Genomic DNA, 22820 nt, shown 5'->3' with positions numbered 1-22820 from the left:
AACTTCATCCATAATAGCGATCAAAGACCTAAGATGGGCCAAGACCGTCACGTTTAAGGTAGTGCTCATCCTGGCTCGAAAAACCTACTTGATGTCGAGACAGCACCCTCCGCCTCAGAAGAACTTTGTTCACCTCTCTCAAAAAAAGCGACGTAAATATCTTACTCGAAGTGTCGAGAAGTGCAATGTGCCTATAATTTGCAGGATCTCCAGCATCATACAGGACTTCCATATAACTCTGAACAAAGGGCAAAATACTCTAGCCCATAGTTGGGGGTCAGCTTTAAGTACCACTGGTGCCAGTCCATCGGAGCCAGGCACCATTGAGGACTAACCTTTACGGATGGCCCAAATGCAATCCTCCTCCTCTGACCAAGGATAAGGAGTTGGGATCTCGCTACCTAAGGTAGATAGGTCCCAGTCATGGTTGATAACCAGGGGTGAGTACTTCAGTGCTTGACCCAGGTGTCCTCTGGGATCATGTTAACCATCTCAGGCGCACAGGTACCAATCTTGGCATTGATGGTTGCCCAAATGTCACTGCTGTTACGGATCTTGAGCGTTTCCAACATTGCCCAGTTGTCATTATTTAGTCAACTCCATCTAATGGATTTAAGATGGTACCTGTATTTCAGATTTTTAGCCCGGTAGTAAGATTCTTTCGTGGGATCGCTCCTCTTCGAGTCCCTTAGCGGTTTTCTTTTTTCCCTTTTAGCCAGAGTGACCCTGAAGTCTGAAGTATGAAGCCTTATTCCAGCATTGAAATGCCTCGGCCTAGTAGAAATACCCCTTAGACATTTATGAATTAACTCATTAAATTGTTCTGTCTCCCCATCCAACCTTCAGCCTCTTCCTTGTTTACTATATGGTGGAGGACCCTAACAAAGGCATACCAATTTCATAGATTCCATTTGATAGTCAACCCACCTCTCCCTTTCTCCAAAAAGGTTAAAGGAAGGCGAGGTACACAGAAGAGACCTAACGCAAGAAGGCGAGTGAGATTCAGGGTTAGATGAACACTAATGCTAAGTCAACCAGTGACAGAGGTGAACAGTACCCCTCAAGCCCAATGGAGACATATATATAAAATCAATCCATGAGCATGCTCCTCCCCTGTGCCAGCTATAGGTTTGTCCTATTTCCAGTGTTCCATCAGGGAGACAAATATTCAAACCCCATTGGGACAGTGGGGTTCGCACTGGGATAACAATCCGAGATGAAGTCCCCTCCCACTACAATGTTGTGCGGAGCACCCGGCATCTACCCAGTCAACTATTAAGGCACCGACTTCCTCAAACGTCCCATCACTGGTGGAGGAAGCTGGATTCCAATAGATTTTAACAAACAGGAAAGACCTACCCACAGATACCAAGTTCACTCGAATTGCCAGTACATTGTGTGAAGCTGTAGGTATCCATAAGTCTACCAGCATAAGCAAACCACCACTGGGTCTGCCTCTGATCCCTCTGCTTGCAACCTTAACTAAAGATAAAAAGCCCTCAATGTCAACTTGTGTGGTGGACATAGTTTTCTGAAACATAAGAAGATTCCTAATGTAGAAAAAACGATCACCAAGGGAGGCTTTTGAGGCCACACACATTCCACGACAAGATAGAAAGCCTAAATGCTTAGAGGAGTCTCTTGATTTGAACATGTCAACTGCAGCCTCCAACCATGACCATTCCCTGCTCCTTTGGAATTCCCTGAGTCCGATTTGGATTGAATACCTCACCCATAGATTTATTTGGGTCACTCATGTTGACACCCTGACTTTCTGGCTTGTGGACCTTTAAGAACGCAGCAGTCTCTGTCAAGTTATTCAGTTTGTATAGGTCATAGCCCAGCAATGTTAAGGCATCTCTCTGATCTCAATTCTAGCATGCCACTAAGTAAGAATGTAAGTGCCTGACCGAACGGTCAGTGCCCACCTCCAGGAAGGGCACCAATTCGATATCATCTTAGTGTAGCAGGTGAAGGGCTGGAATCCTTGAAAATATTTCAAGAAGTTTTACCATGTTAAGTGCGGTTTCTCCACACACACTCCTAATGGAGGCCCATCCCAAGGAGGTTATCAGAGACCCAAGGCTTTAGAGGCCACAACCAAAGATATAGTTTGTACAGACAAGCTCACTGAAGGCTGCAGATGCTGTGCAAACAATGACTCTGATCGACTTGCCATGCAGTGGGTTTGAGACTCAGCCATGGCACTACCTTCTTCGGCCTCCCTGGTGGTTCCTGTGGCCGAGTAGACTGAAGAGTCAGTATTTGTGTGTTGTTGTTTTTTTTTTTTTTTACTAACAACACACTTAATATTTTATTATTGTACAAAAGTATAAAAATTATGAAAGCGAGGGGGAACCAGAAACTGAAACAAATACAGGGGAATTAGGGGTTTGGGCATCATGGACGGAAGGGGAGGAAGGGACTGAAGTCTCATTGTAACGTTTTTCTTGCTGGGGAGATTTTGGGGATAGTTGACTGGGAAGTGTTTTAAAAGAATTTTATTTTTCATTAACAGATCCAGGTTTAGCTCCATTTGCTGCAGAGGATTTTCTAATGTCTCACTTGGTATATTATTATTATTTTTTTTAAACTTGTCTTTATTAGTTTTCAGATATCAACATTCAACAAACATTGTAACAACTTCCCCCCCAAATGCCACACCCCCCGCCCCCGGGGACACACATGTTTTGATTCGGGGATTACATTATGCATTAAAAATGTCCGTTACTTTAATGTTGTGTGGGCACCATTGTTCCATAAAGTCGGACTGCAGATACTCTAGGACTCCTCCCCATTCCTTTGCAAACCTGTCCCTCGTTCCTTGGATTGTGCGGGTGACTTTTTCCATTGCCAGCTGCGCCCAAACTTTTTGTAGCCATGTGAAAATCAGTGGGGTGTCTTTCTTTTTCCAATTCTGGGGTATTGTTGTCTATGCCACAATGAGTAGTCCCATAAAGCTTCTCCATTGTGCTTTTTTGTATCTTCTTGCTGTTTTATCTCTTATTCCACACAACCAAACACCCTCTCCCAATTGTCCCACATCTGGAAATATTTTGCCCATTTGTCCCTTAACTTCTTCCCAAAACGGCACTATTCCCCTACAGGCCCACCAGGTGTGTTTCCACGTCTCCACCTCTCCGCATTCCCTCCACCATAGGTTTGATGTTTTTGGGAACATTGTGTGAAGTCTCTCGGGGGTGTAGTGCCACTGTATAACTATTTTAATCCACATTTCTCTTATTTGTGCAGATCTGGTAGTTTTGGGGATCAACGTCCATAAGTCCACCCACTGTTTTCTTGTCGGTTCCTCCCCCAAAGTTCTGCTCCATTTGATCATGTATGACCACTTAATTTCCTCCTCCTGTGTGTTTATAAAGGAATATAGAGTCGATACCCATTTCTTTGCCCCTGAGTTGGTTGTAACGTATTTCTCAAACAGAGTGATGGTTCTCGTTGCTGCCTTCGCAATTTCCGGGGATTTTAGCCAGTGTTTGAGTTGTTCGTGTCTATATTTATCCCGTTTGGATAGTGATGAGGATGTGTGGCAGGATTCGTATGATCTGATTTCATTGTTAATGAACATTTCCCCAATTTTCTTTATTCCTGCCTCCTCACAGCTTTCATATGCCCCCTCTCCATCCCTGGTGGAAACTGCGGGTTCCTACATATGGGGGTGAATGGGCCTAGCGTGGTGGTCATTAAACCTTTTCGTGTTTGGATGTCCCACGCCTCCATAGTTGTTTTCATTATTTCACTAATCCCTATGTTGGGGTGTCTGTGTTGTTTCTGTTTCCAGAGTAACTCCACTAGCGGGGTTCTTGCTACTGCTCTGTCCTGTCCTGTGCTGCCCAGATCGGTTGCGGATCGTCGCCCAGCCACTCCCGTAGAACCTTTAACTGGGCCGCTTGGTAGTATTTCTGGAAGTGAGGGAGCGCCAGCCCACCCTCCCTGGTTGGAGCAGTTAAGGTAGCCCTGGCCAGTTTCGGTGTTTTCCCCTTCCACACAAAAGATGTGATTACCTTCAATAGTGTTTTGAAGAATGATCTGGGTACTCCCACCGGGAGGGCCTGGAAATAGTATAGTAGCCTTGGGAGGATGGTCATCTTTACCGATTGAATCCTGCCCCACCAAGAGATCAACAGGGGATTCCATCTTTCCAAATCTCTGCGAACCCTCGTAAGAGGCTGCGGGTAGTTTTTACCATAAAGCTGCCCTACCCTGTGTGTTAATGTTATAACCAGGTATTTAATGCCTTCCGCTGCTATCTTGAGGTTCAATGCTTTTGCTTCTCTTTCTATCTCTACTCGGTCTCCCGCCAGAATTAAGATTTCCAATTTGTTCGTGAAAATGTTTAGGCCTGAGATGGCCCCGAAGTCTTCCAGCTCCCCAACCACTGCCGCCAATGTTCGGTCCGGCTCCTCTAGTGCTATTAACATATCATCCGCGTATGCGGTTACCTTATGTTGTATGCCTGCCATGTCTATCCCTTTAATATGTGTGGCTTCTCTTAATTTCATTAGTAGGGGTTCTAGAAAGATAGCGTATAATAATGGGGAGAGCGGACATCCCTGTTTAGTTCCACGGGATATAAATACCTTTTCCGTAACCTCCCCATTGATGGCCACTCTGCAGGTTGGGGCGTTATAGTTCGCTCTTATTCTTGTGATAAAGTGTTCCCCAAATCCCATGAACTGCAGGGTCTTAAATAGCATGGACAATTCTACCCGGTCAAAGGCTTTCTCTGCATCTACTGCAAGTAGAATTGCAGGGGTTTGCGTTATGCCTATTTTTTCCACCAAGTGAATGATCCTTCTAAGGTTGTCGTGGGTTTGCCTTCCTGGGATAAAGCCCGATTGATCTAGATGAATTAGCTTTGGGAGAAGCGGGGAAAGTCTTGCTGCTAATATCTTAGTGTATATTTTGGCGTCGATATTTATTAGGGAGATTGGTCTATATGATGCTGGGTATGATGGGTTCTTCCCTTGTTTGTGAAATACTAGGACCTTCGCTTCGTTCATTGTGGGGGTCACGTTGCCACAATCTTTAAATGAGTTTAGGAGCTTAGCAGATCTGTGTATTTTTTATAAAATGGGGCAGTGTAGCCATCCGGGCCTGGTGCTTTATTTATCAGGAGATCATTTATTGCTTTTTTAACTTCCTCTTCCTTGATAGGATTCTCTAGGGCCTGCCTGTCTACTTCTGAGATTTGCGGTAGGTTGAGGGTTTTCAGATATGTGTCCTGTGTGTCTACCTCCGGTTGGTCAGTGGAGTAAAGTTTCTGGTAGTATTCTCTAAACGCTTCCCCTATGTCTTGTGTGCGTGTGAGGTGTTCCCCTTTCGTGTCTATGATGTTTGTTATCGTGGTGTCTTTCTGTTTCACGCGGAGTTGTCTTGCTAGCAGTCTACCTGCTTGGTTTGCTTTAATGTAGCATCTTTGCCTTAGGTACAGCAAGCTCCGCTCCGCTCCTTTTGTGCGTAGCATCTCTAGTTGGCCCTGTGTATGGCTAAGTGTTTTCTTTAGAGCTCTAGTGGGTTGTGTCACGATTTTTCCTTGTAGTTCGGTTATTGACCTTTCCAGTTCCTTTTCCCACATATACCTCTGTTTCCCCTTCGTGATTTTCAGTGCCATTATCTTCCCACGGATAACCGCTTTAAATGCCTCCCAGACTGTGCTCATAGATACTTCCCCAGTGTCATTTTGCGTGAAGTATTCTTCTATCATTTCCCTTATGGATTCCACCGTAACCGGGTCTTAGATTATGTCCCCTGGTAACCTCCACCTCCAGAGACCATTAGTTTTCCCCGGGAATTTCAAATCAAGCCACAGTGGTGCACGGTCGGATAGTGCTATTGCCCCCAGTTCCAGCCCCTGGATCTTGCCCATGAGCCCCACTGATGCCCAGAAGTAGTCAATTCTTGACATGGAGTTATGCACATGTGAGAAGTATGTATACCCTCTTTGCTCCCCTTTCAGTTCCCTCCACACATCGTTTAGGGCTAGTTGGTCCATCTGCTGTTTGAGGCGTTTTGACGATGCCCCTTGCCCATGTACACTCCCTGTGCTTCTGTCCAGTTGTGGGTTCCATGCCATATTCAGACATATTCAGGTCTCCCCCCATGATCACCTCCCCCCTTGCGAAGGTTTCTAGTTTTCCCAGGGTATCTCTAAGAAAGCCATCCTGTCCCACATTGGGCGCATATACTGACGCGAGAGTGATCCGCTGCCCTTCTAGCACCACGTTTGCGAACGCATACCTTCCCTCCTTATCTGTGGTTGCGTCCTCCAGTATGGCGTCCCTTCCATCCCTCACTGCTATCAGGACCCCCAATCTTTTTTCTGTTGTATTCGCCTGGGCCCAAATTTTATATCCCCTTATACAGGTTTTCTGTTTGTCCCTTGCTCTGATATGAGTTTCTTGGAGGAGCAGCAGGTCCGCACCTTCCCTTTTGAGTAGTTTCTCCAGCTTCACCCGTTTCGTGGGATGATTCATCCCCCTGACATTATATGTTACAATGCATATCTTCCCCATTTAGTAAGGCACGTGACCCTTGTCATTGGAGCCCCTTTTTTTGCCGCTGCTTTAGTTTTTGTCTCCCCTTCCCCGTTTCCCCTCCCCCTGAACTCGCCCCCCCAACCAATAACCATAAACCAAGCACTTTGCCCCCGAGCAGGGCGAGGGTTCCTACTGATGCGAGGGCGTTGCGCCCACAGCTCCTTGCCCTCCATCCTCTCGGGGGGAATTTTTGTAGGGGATCCTAAACCCCACATTGCCTTCTGTCCTTACCGGATTCCAAGCCGATGGGTCCCGCCTGGGACGCCGACTCTGCCTTTCTTGCAGCGGTTCATTTTTTCTCTGTCCCCCCTCCTGGGTGCCTTGTGGCTGCCGCTGAGGATGCCCACGGCGTTCCTTTCCTCTTTATCAATTCATGGCATCTTCCACGGGTTTCTCTTCCCGTGTTTGGCCTTTTTTGTTTGACCGTTTCCCAGCCTTTTGGTTTTCTCCTTTGCTGCCCTCTTGATGTTGCGTGATCCGCTTCCTCCCCGTCGTCCTGGAGCCCCATTATATTGAAGCCCTCTTCCCATGTGGTCGCTCTTCTCTGTTTCCCCTCCCATGTGAAGGTCAGCTCAAATGGGAAGGTCCACTTGTATCGGATTTCCTTTGCCACCAGAGCCTTGACTAGTGGGGCCATCGCTCTTCTTTTTTGCAATGTGACCAGGGCCAAGTCTTGGTAGAGTTGAATTTCCTGTCTGTTAATTCTGATGTGATCCATTTCTCTGGCTTTCCGCAGGATCTGCTCTTTTTGTGGGTATGAGGAGAGCGCCACCAGAACGTCCCGTGGTCTTTCCCCCGCTGCTCCAGATCTTTTTGGTCCAACCCGGTGGACCCTGTCCACTCCGATTGTATCTGTCTCTTATGCATCTAGAATACCTCTGAACACCTCCTTCACTGCCGTCTTAAGGTCTATGTCCAGTACTGTTTCCGCCATGTTTTTGATGCGTATGTTAGATCGTCTGGAGCGGTTCTCCAAATCCTCACATTGTATTTCCAGGTTATGGGTGAGTCTCACCAAGTGTTCCTGTGTTTCGCTAGCCTGTTGCGTTTCCTCCTCGACCCACTGGACCGTTCTTTCCAATATGTCTGTTCTCTCCTCCAGTTTGACCACGTCGACCCTGAGGTCCTGTACCGCCTGTTTCATGTTTTTCATCGTCGTGAACTACTCCTGTACTGAAGACATGAATTTTTCCTGCAGATCCTGGAACCAAGACTGCATGTCATCCCTAGATGGTGGGTGATGGGGGTTCGTTTGAGTCATGCCTTCGCCTTGTTGGTTGTCCTGGGGCTTCCCTTTATCTTGCGACGTGGTGTCCGTTGACCACAATTGTAGGATGTTTGTGTCGTGCCTTGAGGTCTGCGGGGTCTGTTGGGTAGCGTTATTTTTGCTTTTTGCCCTTGACATGTTCCGTTTGATTTCCTGGGATGCGCGTGGGCTTCGGTGTACCCCTGCGAGCTGAGTGGTGTGCCCCCTGGGGTTCTCTTGGAGATGCCGTCGTGAATCGCCCTATGTCGCACCCGTACGTTGAGTCCGTGGCTGTTAGAGCCTTCTTGAGTGGCCCCCTTCTTGTTTGAGTGAGTTTCCCTTCGTGGTCAGGATTTCCTATCTCGGCAGCGGGGCCACCCCACGTGGGTCTCGTCATTCCAGTGGGTTCTCCCTTCTCCCTATTGCGGTGTCCACTCTGCCCACCGGGTATATCCCCTTGGGCGCCTATGCTGTAGCCGGGGGACTCCTTCCTCTGTGCCCCTCTACAGACTGCCGTCTCTGTGTCTCTTCCCTTTGGTATGTAAATTGCCCCGGTAGTGCAATGTGGGGGTGCCAGGGGAATTCACCCTGTTTCCCCTCTCTGCTCCGCTCCGCTCACCTCTGGGGGGGATTTCTATCCGGGTGTCCGTCTCTCCGTCTCCCCGCTGCAATCCGTGGGGCCTGCGCAGTGCGGGAGCCACTCGCCAGCCTTTGGCGCCGACTGCGCACTTCCCTCGGTGAGAGCGTAGTAGTCCCTGGCCCCTCATTCCTTGTGCTTCTTATTGGTTGCACTACCTTGCACGGTGCTGGGGGCCCTGCCGCCACCGCCACCCCCCGAATGCCCCCGCTCCAGGCGTCTTCGATGGGGGGAGGGGCCGGTACGCCGGCCCCACCGCCTTCTGGCTGCTGCCGTTCCCGGTCCGATTCCTTTAGATAGTTATGCCTTTGGCGGGGCGCCGGGGGGGGGGATTCGCCCCTGCCCCTCCGACTCTACTCTTTTGTGCGCGGCGTTCCCGCCTTGATCCGCTCCGGTGTTGTTGCCGGCTGGGCGGCGGGGACCTCCCGATGGGGGAGGGGCGGTCACTGCTGCTCTCGCTTCCTCGGTGCTTCCAGCACCCCGAAGGTCACTCTGCCGAGCCGGAGATCTCGGGAGGTGTGGAGGGGGCGATCCGCTCTCTGACCGCGCGTGTTATGCTGCGATATTGTGCTTATTTCGGCGGCATGGAGAGAGCGCGGTTAGACGCGACTCAGCACCCCGGCGGCCATTTTGGAATCCTTGTGTGTTCTTCTGTGTGAGGTTTTGCCACATTGGACTGCAGCCCTGCAAGGGATCAGAAATGTTGTAATTTTTGTCTGGAGGTTATTTTTAGGTAAGAACCCTGTTTCTGTCACATTGTTAGTGCTTAGTGCCACAGAATGAGCTGGACAAAGATCAACTGCTTCTTTGATCACCTCATGCCTTGTTCACTGCTTCCCATGTTGCCTTGGTTCGAATCTGCGATTTCCTCAACATTTGCTAACTTGTTGCAAAAAAGTTCCTTTCTGAGTTGCTTCTATTGTATGTTGCTGCAGGGTCATTTCTTTGGTCTTCTTAAGTTGTCTAGCTTTATGCCCTTTTTCCTCCCTCTGTTGACCTCCCATTGATGTTGGGGACTAGAGTCCTCTCTCGAGAGGACTGGAGTACTCAATGGCTCTGTACCTTGTTCAATCTGTGGTTCCTCATGATGGATTTCAATCAGATCCACACAGTCTTGAGAAGTGTTGATAATAGCAGGGGCATTGCCACGCTTCTTCTTTCTCATCCCTGAACGATTTTCACGTTTATGATGTTTTGAGTTCTCAATGTCAAGTTGAATGTTGAGCAATGTCAATTCTTCCATCTGTGGGTTTCCCTCCACTTCAGGTTTGTCCCTTTCAAGAGGACTAGAAGACTCGTCCATTGCCAACTGACATTCAATCAAGACGGAAGGACTGTCTGGGGAAGGACTGTTTGGATGCTGTTGAGCTATCGGATCACTCGCTCCAGTCACTAAATTGTTGTCTTCACTCATTCTCTGTTAAGTTTCCAATGGCCCAACTGGATAATCCATCTGGGCTGGCTTTGTTTTGAATGTGGAAAAGATTTCCCAGGTCGCTAGGCTTAGTAGTCGATTGAAACTGTTTATAAGCAGTGCCAGTACCTGGGAGCTCTGCCACGGCTTGCCCGAGACCAATAAAGCCTTGGCCGCCTGTATCACATCTACTGCTTGACTGTCTTCTGGTCTTCCTTTCCTCGATTAAAGGATCAAGGATACTGTGAAGAATGTTGGTAATTTCTTCTGTTTTTAACCAGCTTCTCCTGAACAGCTGTAATAAATTAAAAAAGAAGAGCGTTTTGGAGCGAGTCATTGCAATAAGCATTGTTTGATCTTTAAGTTGATAATTTATTGATTCATATAGTTTCGTAAATGGAGCCATAGCAATTGCTAATGCTGCTATTTTGTTCGGATTAAATCCCGAACCATTTGAGTTATTATTTCTAGAGCTGCTCTGAACATTTGGATCAGTGATGCTCTCAAGCCTTTCTGGCAGATTAGTCGAGGCAAGAGGATCAGGAGAATATCTGGGGCACACTGAGTCAATGCTGCGCCTTTTTCTGTTTTCCAGGCCCCCCAAAGCTTGCTCAGCCACCCCTCTCTTCTCTAATCGAGATTGTTGCAATAGCTGAATTTGTGTCACACCAGGTTTAAGGATGGGTCTAGATTGATCAACAGCTGCCTTTGAGTCATTAGTTTGGTTGCCCAAAGATGAAGGCTCTCCTTTTTTTAAATGTTACGGCTGCCCCATGACCCTAAAGCTGGCCCAGCATTCGTCTCAAAGTTCATTGCCTCTGTCGAAGCACAGCTAAGCTCCCCTTCAGCACCAAGTATCCCCCTTGATAAAACTGGGTCATACTGTACAGTAGTCTTCTTATGTAGTTGTTCCAGCAGTGTCCAGGTTTCCAAAAGTACTACACCATCCACTTCACCTACATACGTTTCTGTAGTTGGAGAAGGTATCCCCTCTTGGACATTCTCAGAGAGGGTAGGACTATAGTGGAATCTTTGATTTGTTAAACCTGATTTAAGACCCTTCTAGTAGTAATTGCCTATGGGGGGGTAGTGTTGTAATAGTTTTCATCAATGGCCCCCTCGCCTCTCCGTTGACCTTACTCTTGTTGGTAATAGGGAATGTTGAGCTCTTCTCAAAGGCCTGGTGGTTTTGTCAACTGCATTGGTTGCCCATAAAGCTACTGGCAGGTTCCTGCAGTTCAAGTACTGAAAGCATTAAAGGAACCACAGCCGAGCCATGTTCATTACTTGTTAAGTCACGAGAATAGGTGGGCATCGAACAATGCTGTAGCAAAGCAGCATTCTCTTCTGCGACAGAAGACGAACCTTGTTCCATCTGAAGTGTCTGTTCATTCCCTCTACTCCCCCCTCCAAACTTGTTAAACCAATCTTCCCTTTCCGCTCCAGCGGCCCATAAAATGTGTCTTCTGTCATATTAGCAAGCTACGACCATTTAACTTGTGGCAAATGGTAAACCGAAGCATGCTCAACTTTTCCGTGCTCTTCTAAGTAGAGCACAGTCAACGTGTCACTTGGGCGTTTACCATGAAAGGGACCAGATGTGGGCGAGACAAGGGAGAAGGAGGGAAGTGCTGGTTGTCGTTGGTAGCCTCCCCATTCCTTTCATCCCGAAGGGAATTGGTAGCCCCATATGCAGTCAATGAGAATTTGTTTACAAACAGCAAGTCACTAACCTCTGTGTTGTTATAGTTAGCAGGGACGTTTTCTCGCTGCGTCTGCCCCTTCAAACACTAGGCAGAAATCTTCATCGCAACAAGCCTAGTCCTTAGATATTGTGAAGCAAGCCCCAGTCACTTCTCGGGTGGAGCTTACAATCTCCTCCGCAGCCACCCTACAGTAAACTACAGGAGACTGCTCACACTTGGTTCACACTTCGCACTGCGGGTGTGGCAAGGTTATGTAGGCTCCTCCTTTTCACTGGAAAACAGCAGGAAAGACTCTGGGCTGCAAACGTGGATCTCAGGCAAGTGCTCACACTCAGCTCACACTCTGTCTAGAAATCGTGCCGTATGTAGAATCTAATCACAAAATGGTTTTTGAGCTAACAGAGGCACTGAATCAGCATTAGTTTTAATTTAGGACAACCTCAAAATCAAAGCAGATAAAATCACCTCAGCACTAATTCTCCTCGCTATCTCAGCTGCCTTTGAAACTGTTAACCACAGTACACTATTTGGAAGGCTCAAAATAATTGGACTCCATAATACAGCTCTACAATGGATGAGAACTTTCCAAATGGACAGAACAGAAATCACTGGGCTTCTCCCTTTCGGTCAAACCCACAACCCTCTGGACTTCCCAAGGTATGAAGTCCCTCCTTTTCAACATATATGTGACCCCTTTGATGAAGAACATAAAATGTTATAGTTTTCCAATTTTTACCTATGACATTTGTATGAATCGTGCGTGTTTTTATAGGTTATATTAGATTTTTTCATTGTTCAATATGCACTTTTACGGCAACAGCCAAAATTGAGTTCCAGACTGATCGATAAAAAACGTTATGGACTCTCCTGTTATAATTAGCAGATGACACATAAATCATATACAAAATGGCAGACAATGGAAACTCCAGTACTACCCTAAGCAATTGCCTTATGCAAAAAAGCAAATGTATAACGGCTAACTACCTAAAACTCAACTCAGACAAAAAAGAAATAAGGATAGTCTCACCACCCCAAGTATCACTTGAAAAACCCCTAGCATGGCATTTGAAAATGGATAACTGCTCTAAAACATCTAAAACTATCAAGAAATTAGGCATATTAATGGAAAATGGGCTCACGCTGTAACGCCAACTCAATGCAATAGTCAACAAGTGCTTCTATCAACTGAGTTCTATTTGACAGATTATGCCCTATATCTCCTTTACACACAGATTGCTGCCTGTCATCTCGCTAGTTCTTTCAGGTATTGACTACACAAACAGCATTTGCCTAGGTATACCGGACTACCACACAAAAAATCTTCAAAGGATCTAAAACACAGCATCTAGACTACTACTCAGACTCAGCAGGAATTAACACAACACCGGCTCTCCAAACACTACACTGGCTACCAATCCAAACAAGCATTGGCAATGCCAATAGTTTCGGCATTTACTGAAGTTATTTGCATTTTGCATTTATAGGTACCAGGGTGCAAGGAGGAGGGTGGAAAGTTTTAAAGGAGGATGTGATAAGGTGCGGGCGTAGGTGTGCAAGAGCATGAGATTCAACTGGAAGGGATATTTGTTGTGATCCTTCCTTTAAAGCTCCGACAATGACAACATTTCATTTCAATCAGGATAATATTATACCATCCTTCTTTCCTGGTCCTGCCTCAAACATGCAGGTACTATAACACGTCCTCAATGTTAGAAGAGCAATTCTGATGTATTTATAGTCTGTGGCATCTTTAGAAAAATAAGTGTAGAGCTACTATTCCCGTAGCTTATATTATACTCTGTCAGACACTCCAAAGAATATTCAGTATTGGCGACAGCTTCTTGAGCTTTGGTGTAGGACATATCTACACAACAGACATGCAAGCAAAGAGGAAACAAAGCGCTTTCTGTTCCTCCAGTCCACAAGAGCCTGCCCAGACCCGGGAAGGCCAGGTTCAAGGCAGAGAGAAAGGCTGTTTACGGATATATTCATTTGTTCTCCACCCTCAACCCCCATCTATGCTGCCACATCTTTATGATTTTGCTGTGTTGGATTGCTCCAATATCCAACATGGCCTCCTCACATTGAGCAAATTACTGCACATTCCCTCACCCACACAAAAATGACAGGCTTGAGGGAGAGGAAAAGCGAGGAGGAGGGGAGCTAACACTTGTGGAACTCTCATCTTGCTTTGGCAGCCTCCCCTGGGTTCTGCTGTCCCTTTCCCTGCTTCTCAACATTCCTCCAGCGGTGGCAACCCTTCTGACTTCCTCTTGTGCCTCGCAGCTGTGAAAATGTGCTTGGCTTGCAGCGGTCTACAACGCTGCGTCTGATCCCAGTGAAAATAACACACAGGCCCGAGAAGGGAGGCCTGCTTCAGTTTCCTCGGAAAGAGATCACTCCACCGCTGCAGCATTGAAAGTTACACAGAAACATGATATGCAACAGTACTCCTGATGGGGAGAAAATATGCTAAACAAAAAACAAGCCACTATTGAATTACATCCGTGTAGCAACAGTTAGTGCATTGGCAATTGTATGGCAAAGCATTTTCAGTTGTCATGCCAACCACAAAGACTGCTTCTTGGCTCCCCTTTATTATCTGTAGCAATTTGTTGGATATATTTTGGTGGCTATGCCACCAAAATGCACCAAAATCAAAAAGGATCGCATTCAAGGTCCTCTGCATCGCTCATAAAGAAGTTGAAGGTCAAGGACCAGAACTTCTGCAGAACAAAAGCTCACTCTACTAACCAACTAGAGACCGAAGATCAAGAAACAGACTATTAGAAACCTGAAGATTTTACATAGAAAGATAGAGAGGCTCCACCTTTTCCACTATGGCAGCCAAAAACTGCAACGCATCCTATAGGACAATCTGAAATTCAGGAAAAGTGTAAACACCTGGCTCTTTAATGCCCTGACAACAGAGTGTAAAAACACATTCACTGGAGAACCAAACCTTTCCTATGAGCTAGTGCCTAGCATTTCCTTGTACATAGCGTCGCAGACAAACCCAGATAATGTAGTCGTGCCCCAAACGACCCAATACTGAACTAGACAACTTTAGGACACTAGGTTTCAATCAGAGAGCAGATCACTAATTGGCCAATAATCCAGTCCATTAAATAATTATGAATTCAATCCTCTGATTAATTGTTAGTTGCTGGAGCCGATATGTATTTCAAGCTTTTAGCTCTTCCTCAGGACTCTTAACAACTAAATCAGTCATTTCCATAATGTAATTCAATTAGATCAAATGTATGTTAGTAAACATGCATGGAATGCTAGTATAAACAAAACCAATGCCATAGATACATGAAATACAAACAATGCAAACATAGAAGAGTGATATAGATGGAACATAAAAGCACCCCATGCCGTAATAGAGAAGAAAAAAATCAAGGAAAGCAGGGACACATAGATCATGACATGTAGGTAGACAAATTGGAGGGAAACAAAAAGAAACAATATATAAATATATGGTTAGTTTTTTTGTGAGTTCTAATACAATTCACTTAAATATGTTACACTTACACTGTTCACCTAATTAGCCTAATTACATAACATTCTGGAGACCCCAAACATGGCCAGAGAAAGGGCACCTGTAGCGTTTCCAGGCTTACCAAATGAGCAAAACCACTAGAAACTAACCCATGTAGCATAATTGTCTCAGCACAACATGCAAACTGTGCCAATGGGTTGGAAGGATAGCTCAGGGGGAATGTGTTTGTCTTGGAAGCAAGACAACGTGGCGCAACACAGATTTGAATCCCGATCCCGCGGTTAGAAACCACTTGCTGGTATTAAGAGCGTTATAAATGACCAATAAATAAATAAAAATTGTGGACAACACCAAGTGCACTCATCCAAACCCAAAGTGCTACCTTTCTATTACCAGATGAGTGACCTCAATTCTTAATAGATTGATGCCTATAGGAAAGTGCACACTCTGTATTTATATTGCATTGCAATTCGCATAACCAAATATGTAGTGACCCTTTAATTAATTTAAATTTGTAATGGTTAGGTTTCCCCAAATATGTTTTCACAAGTTCCAAATACTAAAATAGTTCCATACTGAACTGCGCTAATCCCACGTGCCATCTTGAAATTGTCAAAACCGTATTGGTCAAGCCTGAGGCTGGGTCTCTCAACTTTCTGTAGCACCTGGTGTTGTAGATAACAAAAACGTATTTGTTGCCATAATTCTTCTAACATGGTTAGGATCAGCTTATTAAGAACGTCTAAACCATGCCACTTAGCACAACTCTCTTTAGGATTCTATTCCTGCATCTAAACATCTTGATTCAAATGTCCTCATTCATGCACTCAAAACAGCTGGTAGCTTGGCCTTGATGCACCTGGCACATCCACAGTTGGGCGACCCCACCCGGTTAGGTTCTCCTGAAAAAACACATCTATTGAATTACCACAAAGGTCATACTCTTCTACTCGGAAAGACTCTTACCGACCCAGTTCCACGCAAGGGCCTACTTCAAAATTCAAATGCACATGTGCCATTGAACTTCATTCTAAAAACACATTCAGTTTGTCATCTCTGTTCAAACCATCTTGAATTGCTTAAAGTTAAAACATCAGACATACTTCCTATCTTCTAATTTTGAGTTCCCTGTTATTACTAATTTGATCTCTCGAATCTTCTGATAGCTGCAAAACTACTTTTCGTCATGCCTTGCCCATTATGTTCTTTGAGCCAGTTTTGAGCCAAAGGGTACTGCAAGTTCTTTGTCCTTATCGCATATAAATGTTCTCGTATTCTCTATCTCAGTTCCCGTTTCGTGCTTCTTATATAAAATCTGTTGCGCAGACAGATAATGATATAAACTACAAATGTTATCTTACAATTCATGACATTTTTGATGTTGATGATTTTGCTAGTGTATGTCCCCGTCTTTGTCATTTTATCAAAAGCATAATCGCACATTCTATATGTGCCAAGTTTAAAGAAACCCTCAGCTTTGGTGAGCCACATGCTTTGATTTTGCTTGGGTGTATTATCCAAAAATCTCAGGCTGACCTTCTGCCCTACTTTCTTTGCACTCATTAATATAATATTGGGTTTGGCCCTAATGTATTGGGAGAAAATCCTTGTTCAATCTTAAAACATTCCAGTGTTTGTTTAAACATTTAAAAACATCTTTGTTGTGCACTGAAAACCTGGTGATGAATCTCACCACATCGGTTTCTACAGTTCTATTGCTAGATTTTAGTGTTAGCAAAGTTGTCCTATTATTGCTTCTAGCTTGACTTGCAGTCTCATTAATATGACTCTCATTGTTGCCCTTATTATTAACCCTGCATTAAATTTCAGTGACTTTGTCAAACACATTTTCTTTGTAACAGTTCCATCTGGCTCTCAACATTTCACCTTTAGGTATGCTTTTAAATACACAATTTATTGCTGGCATTGAGGGCATAATTCACTTCAGTTTGTTTACAATATGTATTACTCTCAATCTTGTTATTGCTGATCCTGATTCCAAAATCTAAAAACATGATCCATTCTGCACTACATATGCAAGTAAACTCAATGTGAAAGGGATTGTTGCTGAGTTTGGCTGTAAATAGTTCCAGTTCAGTTTCTATTTCTCTCCAGATTACCAGAATGTCATCTATAAATCTTTTCCACATGATCACGTGGCTTTCAATTTGGTTTTGACTTAATGCTAGGGCATGTGTGATCTCAAATATCCCCATAAAAAAATTAGCTAGTGTCAGGGCAGACTTCGCTCCCATCGCAACACCCATTCACAGATTATAATATTCTAAATTGAATAGAAAATTATTATAGGTCAGTGTGAATTCTAACATTTCTGATAGCATTTCGCAGAATTGATAATGGGATGCAGACTTCTGTTTCAGCCAATGATCAATTTTTTCCAGCTCTACGTTGTGCCTAATCAAAGTATAAAGTGCTTTCACATTATAAATTACTAATATATAATCCTGCTGCCAATTTAATGATCTTAAGATGTCCAGAATATGCATTGTATCACAGTGTTTGATTTTAAATTACAAACAAATTCTCTCAAATGTGAGTCTATAAACAAGAACATTGATTCAGTAATCCAACTAATACCGGACATAATCAGTCTTACCTCAGGAACAAGGTACACATTTTTATGGACCTTAGGTAGAAAATAGCATTTTCTCTTCTGAATTCACTAGAAAGTTTCTTTCCTCATCATGTAGCAATCCTATCCCATTCCACTTTTGTACCAATGCATGTGCTTTAGGCATTGTTTCCTTTGTTGGATCACTGTTACATTTACGGTAGCAACCTGAACTCTTTAAATGTTTCAGAGTGGCACCAATATAGTTCATTCATGACAACTATGTTGCCCCCTTTGTCTGCCTTCTTGATGATAATAGATTGGATGTCCATGAGCTTGCTTAAAGCCTTCCTCTCATCACTGCTCAAATTATCTTGAAAGGGTCTACTTTGACCTTTACTCTCAAATTGTTCTGCATGTTTTGTCACCAGGGCAGACGGGAAGTGTAATCTACACCCAACAAGCAGAGGAAAAGACACTTCTCAAATAGTTCAACTTTCATGAACAGACGCAACCTAAGGAGATGCCGGAAGGGCTCCTGATCGTCTGTGAAGAACACAGGAATTTATAAGGATTAAAAGACATCACATCAAGGCACCACCAAAACCATTAGAGAACACCTTTCCTGCATCCCAGAATGTCAAACCCCCAACACAGGACATCTATATGCATCAACCGCTTAAGCCAAGCACCTCACAACATAATGCAACTGACAGCAAGACCAATAATTTGAAAGCACTGCAGACACCCCAAGAACATTCCCAACATTTTGACTATATCTCAATTTCTCTCCACCTTATTGACCACACACACACACACCCACACACACACATGTATACCGGTCATTCACACACAGCTTTTATTAAAAAGAAAACCTAGCCCCAAACTTCGAACATCACCAATGTACACTTATAACTAGAACAGAAAAGTGGGTCCTAGGATTGGAACCGGCCTTGTTTAGCTCTAGTTTTGTATGATAAAGTTCCGATCAATGTTGTTTGCAAGGTCACAGCTTGGTATTGAGGTGAAGCCCACACCTAATTTGTTTGGGTAGTATAGGAGTTTTTACCTGGATACCTTGTATTTTGTTATTGAGTTTTTGTTCTTTATGATAAAGAAAAAGAAAGATTTTTCACACAGTTTCCTTTTTTGATTTTTCAGTGCTAGGTGCACTTATTGTGTTGTATTTATTTCTATCTCATAGAGTTGTATGAATGAGGTCAGCCGACACGTGTTTCAACCCGTAGGTCCTTTTCAAGGCTAAATTGATTTGTCCTGGTCACCCAGTGGGGTTCTGTTTCATTTAGTCAAAAGATTGTCTGTCATTACAGCTGGGCTCCTGTTGGCCCTGTATCTGATTCTCTGCCAACGTCGTTCTGTTTGGTGATTCAAAAGGACCTACGGGTCGAAACACGTGTCGTCTGACCTCATTCATGCAACTCTATGAGATAGAAATAAATAAAACACAATAAGTGCATCTAGCACTGAGAAATCAAAAAAGGAAACGGTGACGAAAATCTCTTTCTTTTTCTTTATCATAAAGAACAAAAACTCAATAACAAAATACAAGGTATCCAGGTAAAATAAAAACCTGTACTACACGTATAACTTCAACCAACATACTCAGCCTCTGGCCAACAAACAACCAGACTATGAACACAGTGCCTCCCCTCTGGATAAAAAGCCTTTGATGCCTACTGCACTTCTCACCTAGAAAGCTTACAAGCATGCAGAGCTCAGGTACTTTCGATCTGCAACCTCGACAGAAAGCACAGCAATCTTACCTTTACCTCTCTTTGCAACTACCCACAAACTAAACCCACCCAGTCTCTTCTAGATCGACCAGACCACCTGGAGACAATGCAAATGGCAGCGGTCTCCAATACCATAATGTATACTGTAGATTGATTTGTCATGTTCTCCCAAAATATTAGAATACAGTTCATGGGTCATTTGTGCAACATGGCTGCACATAAAAACACTGTTTGCATCAAACCTTTGCTGAGAAATATTGTTATGAGACATTTAACATTATTGAAATGAAAGGTCATCCAGAATGTACCTTATTTCTTGAAATACATTACATTTGTATAACAAAAACGTAACAATGTCCTGTCATCATCAATAGTGCCGTGGACATCACTTCCTGGATTCAGGACTTGATCTAAAATTCCATAATTTGTCCAAACTTCCAGTCGAGAAAACACTTCAAAGCACCTTCATCTACTCTTCTTGCGTGAAGTTGAGAGCCGAGATATGTCACCTTTATAGCCAAGAAAAACACAAGGCCTAAAGTGCACCGGTACCTAGTGGTGAGAAAAAGCTGCTGATTGTCCTTCCGATGCAGAATGCTAAAAAAACACGGACTGTCTTAAGCAGAATTTCTTCAGGGGCTGAGAGAGAAAAAAGTAGTTGTACCATCCACAGAAGGAGTCACATGTGAAAATCCAAGGCTATGGGTGGGTCCCAGATGGAGAAGAATGCGGCTGTCCTGAACTGCACCTGCACAGCACAGACCTATTTGCATGCAGATGTGGTGGAGGGCGGCTTACCCGGCAGCCCTATTCAACCTATACCACACAGTGAAGACTGCATGTGTGATTCATTGGTGGTGAGGGGGCTTGGATAAAATTAATTATTCTCATTAATCTGCCACGTTACTTAACCCTTTTCCAAATTGGTGACTGCACTGCCATCAATTGACTTCTGCACTACACTTGCCTCCACAGTGAAATCCTTGTACTTCACTTTAGACTCTGTTACATTTTATGGCCATATTGGCAGGATGAATGCATAATGATGCCTTAAGCAATTCTCCCGATTAGTCCCGATAAAAGTTTGACTTCCCCCATCTGACATTCCAACCGTCACCCAAAAACTGATGGTATCCCTACTGGATAGCAGTAATATTCTTCTCACTGATTATCCTGAAATATTGCTTTGTGCACTCCCATCCCACTTGACTCTGTTCATTACACAGCAGCTGGTTTTATTACCAGCTTGAGGAAATGCGATAATATCACTCCTTCCGAGATTCAGCTTTCCTGGTTATCCCTTCACCCCTATGGAACATTTAAGGCATGCTGCATATCCTTCAAGCTGAATGCTCTAGGTCAGCCAGGCTACTTGGTCACCAGAAGCAACGACCTTTAGCGCATAGACATTCCCAGGTTTAGACGAGGGGTCTTTTCTCATCAGCATTTCTAAGCCCCTGATTGAACAATACTTTGCCACTCTGTATTCGTCTACTACCTGATTCGCGTTCATTTCTCATACTTCTGAAAACATTCTTATTTCAGAATGCTGTTTCGTAATTGACTGAACTGCTCGTTTCTCTTAATTCCCCTTTGTTATTTTATATTATGCTTATTTCAATTGTATTTGTATTCTAATGTTTCAATTTGATTATAGACTAAGTAACATGTGTATTGCTTTAATATGTTATATTTACATTTTGTTTGCACAGCACCCTGGCACCTCTGGGTTGTGCGTTATTACATTATGAAATAAACTAATGAAAACACCGAGGCGAGGAATGTGTGTGAGATATCAAGGGAAGGAAAGCATGTTCTGGACAAGAGCACATATTTTCTCTGCATAACAATGGTTAACAAATATCACAATAACATGCCACAAAACTACCCGGGGGTACAGTATCATATACAAAGATCCTTTTACCGGAGAACAGTGTACAGTTTTGCTAAAAAATAAAAAATAAAAAGATAGGCTGTATGTGGTCTAGAAATCACTAAAAAGGCACGATGCTAGAGTTGTACTGTATAAGACTTAAAATTTTGTAAAAGGAAGCATTAAGACGCCATAGTTTGAACGTCATAGTACCCCAGTAATGTGCATTCAATGCAGGCTCACCATATCCATGCATATATTCTGTAGCACTATAGCTGTTTTTACCATTCTGAAGTATTCAGAATGAAGAATTTAGAAGAATTCACAATAACATTTCAGAAGCATTGTTGGTTGGGCCCTTCAGAGCTAAAGGTGCAGAATGAGAGTGAGAGAGAACGTGTAAAAAGGCATTCAGAGCTTCAAGCATGAGCATCTCATTTTTTGGGGAAAAAGAAAAATCACCTTCACGAAGTACAAGTGGTTCAAACTATGGTCTTTTTTAAGGTTTAGATATTTAAACGCCTAACTAGATAAATAACGATCAGCCTGGTGCATTTCAGTTGCTTGATACGTGCTTACTAATGTATAACAAACGCATCTCATTCAGCAGAGAGAACACATTTTTGTAAAACGATCCTCTTGGCCGAACTACAGAATAACTTATTACATACCCGTGTCACTGCCAGTCAAATGATCGCTGTGAATTTGCTGAAATCCAGGAATGGGACGCGTTGTAAGGTACCAAACGGCATGAAGGACATCCGTGGCATGGACACGATTATGGTCTAAAATCAGTTGAATACATAAAATACAAAAAGTGAATATGGGTTGTTTTTCCACTTGAATCAAATAAAGACAGTTCACATTTATACTTGGATATTAAATATAATTAGTTTAAGACTTCCTTTAAAAAAGCACATTTTAAGGTGTTCGATTACTTTAACTGCCCATGGGCGAATAAGCATGTCAACCAACATATGCGCTGTACATAAGGCGACTGTGTATGTGTTCGATATTGGCACAAAAGTGCCAGTGATAGATATATATATATATCTTTATTTGTGTGGGTTATACAAAACCTTTACAAAAACATTCCAGTATACAAAAGCAAAAACTAGATACATCTAAACAATTCATCTTGCAATACATAGACCATTTAAATCACGATTAGTATATAACAAAATACAGAAAATTAAGAGTACAAAAGTTATATTTACAGATACATTCATTATCTGCGGCTATAACTTCTACAACAACCCACCAGACCAAATACTAAATATTCACAAAAAAATCAGTTCATTTACACAGATTGTATGGTGGTACTAACAAACAGATATTTCTTAAAAATCTAACTACTACAAGCTGTAATAAGAGGTCACTCCCGTATAACATTTCGAGCCATAGTCTTTCAAGATCCACATTATCCCCGTTCACAAATTTTAAGAAATAATGTAACCGGTCACTTTCACTTTGCAATGAATCACAAAAGATTAAGCGGTGCTGCAGGGTTTCAGACAACCCTGAGATGCCACAGAACCTACACAATGATAGTATTC

General features: G+C 43.7%; 1 protein-coding gene across 1 annotated transcript in view; it reads right to left on the bottom strand.

The window, feature by feature from the left end:
* PDE3B (phosphodiesterase 3B) overlaps positions 1–22820 on the bottom strand; it is a 2257139-nt gene that overhangs the window by 476905 nt on the left and 1757414 nt on the right. The window contains exon 11 of the mRNA XM_069623736.1: positions 21936–22049. Within this exon, the coding sequence (XP_069479837.1) occupies positions 21936–22049 (114 nt within the window). The remainder of the gene's footprint in view (positions 1–21935; positions 22050–22820) is intronic.

Source organism: Ambystoma mexicanum, chromosome 11 (assembly GCF_040938575.1).
Source record: "Ambystoma mexicanum isolate Mex_15411 chromosome 11, UKY_AmexF1_1, whole genome shotgun sequence".
NCBI classification, from domain to species: domain Eukaryota; kingdom Metazoa; phylum Chordata; class Amphibia; order Caudata; family Ambystomatidae; genus Ambystoma; species Ambystoma mexicanum.
Note: the sequence above shows the minus strand (reverse complement) of the source record. Positions and strands in the feature narration are given on the sequence as shown.